Genomic DNA, 3,042 nt, shown 5'->3' on the forward strand with positions numbered 1-3,042 from the left:
AATAGAGCCAAAGCACAAACTAATGCACAGCGAGTGGTCTATCAAAACCTCCAGGAAACAGGTTACGCGATTCTTAATGATCAATGAAGGCAACCTTTTTCCACCTTCAAAACGATCTCCAGAACACCTGCGTTATCCTCCCAGATTAGCTCATTACTTCCCGATGCAGCAACGCTCAAAATGTGACAGCTGAATCATCCATCTATTTGGCAAAACAAGAGTTTCCGGCACATCAACCCAGGCTACAAAATTTAAGTCAGGAAAGTTGTCTTGCCTACTGTGAAGTGTATTTCCCAATGTTCTTTTTAAGGTACACAGCCTTTTGGGGGTTTTAGGTAATGTTCTTTTTTAAGTTTGCAAAATTTGAATACTCCATGACAATTTACAGAAAAACAGGGGCAGTAATGTAGTTTTGAGGGGAAAATGTAAACTTGGCAGTCAGTAATTACAATCTAGGTTCTCAAAACAATGTCAGTTTGGAAACTAGATTTTTCATCTTTTCCTTAACTTTACTATATGAGCATCAAGAAACGTGGAACACGTAGGCATATTTTATTCCAAGACTAAATATAGAATGTTACAAGGGAAATCTAACTTTAAATGTATCAGGAAACTTTGTACACTACGGAGTATCACTATTTATTCACCACTTCAATAACATGAAATAGAGGCATTTACCGCATTTTGTGACGATGGGTTTTTTCTATGTTGATCTCTTGCTAGAATTATCTGGTACTTTGTAAGGCTGGGAATGTCCCGTCTTGCTAAAACTCCTATTTTAATCAGGCGTCCAGCAAATGTTTCTAGCACCTGCAAACAAAACACAGAAGCATACAAGAGATGTGAAGGTATGCATATTTAGCCCTTTAAAGTAATTTCATTTTTTACAGACCTTACACAGTGGAACACAAGCAGCTCATTTATTTTATTCCAAACACAGAATTTTTCAAAACAGACTGTACCGATTTCTGAGTAATTTGTTACTAGATGACAACCTGGTGCTCTGCCTCGCTGTAAAGCTCTCCACATTCAGGATGTTTCTAAGCTAATTTTCAAAATTTTTTCTAAGACCATCATAATTTTTACACCTTGGTTCCCCCTAAGGATTTGTGCCCTCCATCCTATAGACAAATACCCTCCCGTCCTCAGAAGAACCCTGTATCCATCAAATACCTGAGACATGGAAACACACACTGTGCTTTTGCACTCACACAAGTGCTGACCGACCAGAGAGGAAAGGAAGCGGGCCAGGTAGCCAGCTACTGGACTCGTGCTGCACCTCCCTCTCCTACTGGTAACCCCGACTCCAATGGCATCTCAGTCTCGGGAAAACTTGCAGTCATCTTTGAGAATTCTAAATTCCTGCAGGCGGAGGACTAGCCAAGAGGTGAGGAAGTTGTGTGTGGAAGGGACGGGAGTCGGGAGACGTGAGCAGAGAGAATCCCAGAATCCCAAGGGTTGGAAGGGACCTCGGGAGATCATCTAGTCCAACCCCCCTGCGAAAGCAGAGGAATGAGCTCCCGGTAGATGGGCCCAGCAGAGCAGCATGCCCCATTTCCTTCGAAGCCATGCCAGAAGACAATTTGTTTTTAATACATCACATGTACCTGCTTTCCACATCAGTGAAACAAGGGAACTGACCTGCACTAATTCATCTTAATCCTGTTTTCCCTCTTTGTTTCTCAGCCTTAGGTGGTCAGGATTTTTTTCATAGCCTTAGTTTTGCATGAGCACTAACTCCGTAATAATTGCAGTAATCAGATTTGTTCTACAAAAATTACTTAAAATCTGTTGGCCCACTTGGCTAGTAGCACCAAAAACATCTTAGTGCACAATAACAAGCTTCTCCAAAGGCAGCCTTCACTTAGTTTGACAGCAGATCGCTCCTGATAGCTGCCTACATGCATAGAGTGTTTCCCAAGTTTTCTGGGCGTTTTAACACCCGTTCAGCTGCCCTGCGCCAAAAAGGCTATAGCATAACAGAAGCCTAATCCCTTTACTGCTGTTCTTTCAGCCCACTGAATCAAGTCTAGCTGCACCAATAAAACCAGGTCTAACTTTCAGGCCTCAAATGATACTGATCTAAGTATGTCTTCAGCTTGCAAAGTCAAAATGCCCGAACAGGAAAAGAAAGTCAACTGTAAAAGCGCAGTGCGCGTTTATACCCTAAGTAACAACTCTCCATCTGTCATCTTCACACATTTAGTGTATGCTGGGTTTCTAGAGCCCTTTTGGATGCACAAATATCAACAACCACACTCTTCTGATACCCTGTCAATGCAGTGGCAGCTTAGTTTAACTTCTCTCTGCTTGCTTTGATTATTTTTAGAGTTTGGTACTCCTTTAGCTTCTTACTCCGTGTACAGTGCCTACGTGACACTAAGTGGCAAATCCCAAGAAAAGGGGTGGGAATAATTGCCATCGTCAACTACAGCAGCATTAATCCCCCAAAGAATCAAAAATGCAAAGAGAACTTTGGAAGGGTGAATGGACACTTGTGAAAACACCAGTCAAACTGAGGAAACAATGTGCTGGGGAATTTCCATACTGCCCGCTCCATGCCCGCAGGTCCTTCAGAAACGGCTAGCTAGAGTCAGCAGGCTAAGCAGATTATAGCAGATAAAGGCTGCTGAGAAATAATAGGAACAAAGCCTAAATTCTGAATGCTCTGGTGCATCTTAGGTTGCTCCTCTTCCCTACTCTGGGCTTCAGACTGGGATACCACGTCTCGGGGAACTTGCTGCTTTTGGTCTGACGAACCCAGCTCGGCTCATCTGCTCCCGGCTGGAGGGGCAGGGGCGATGCCCGCGGGAGCAGCTGGGAGGCCACCGGGAGCAGCCCTGAAGGCAGGAGGCTGCTGAGGAGCACTGACCGCTCCGTGTCTCGTGTCTGGGGGGGAGCTGATGCCAGACCAGCTGCGCAGACTGAACGCCCATCTGCGGCCAAAGAGCCCCAGGCACCCCCGAGCCCCATCCTCAGGTTTACCTTTACCCACAGGGAGCCTGGGTCACGGCCTCACACGGCTCCCCGGGCCAAGCAAAG

General features: G+C 45.1%; 1 protein-coding gene across 1 annotated transcript in view; it reads right to left on the reverse strand.

Moving 5' to 3' along the window:
• Window positions 1-3,042, reverse strand: part of FANCM (FA complementation group M) — an 82,899-nt gene that overhangs the window by 53,802 nt on the left and 26,055 nt on the right. Inside the window, exon 5 of the mRNA XM_035900443.1 lies at window positions 679-810. Coding sequence (XP_035756336.1) covers window positions 679-810 — 132 coding nt within the window. The remainder of the gene's footprint in view (window positions 1-678; window positions 811-3,042) is intronic.

This window comes from Egretta garzetta, unplaced genomic scaffold (assembly GCF_000687185.1).
Source record: "Egretta garzetta isolate BGI_Z169 unplaced genomic scaffold, ASM68718v1 scaffold28, whole genome shotgun sequence".
Lineage (NCBI taxonomy): Eukaryota > Metazoa > Chordata > Aves > Pelecaniformes > Ardeidae > Egretta > Egretta garzetta.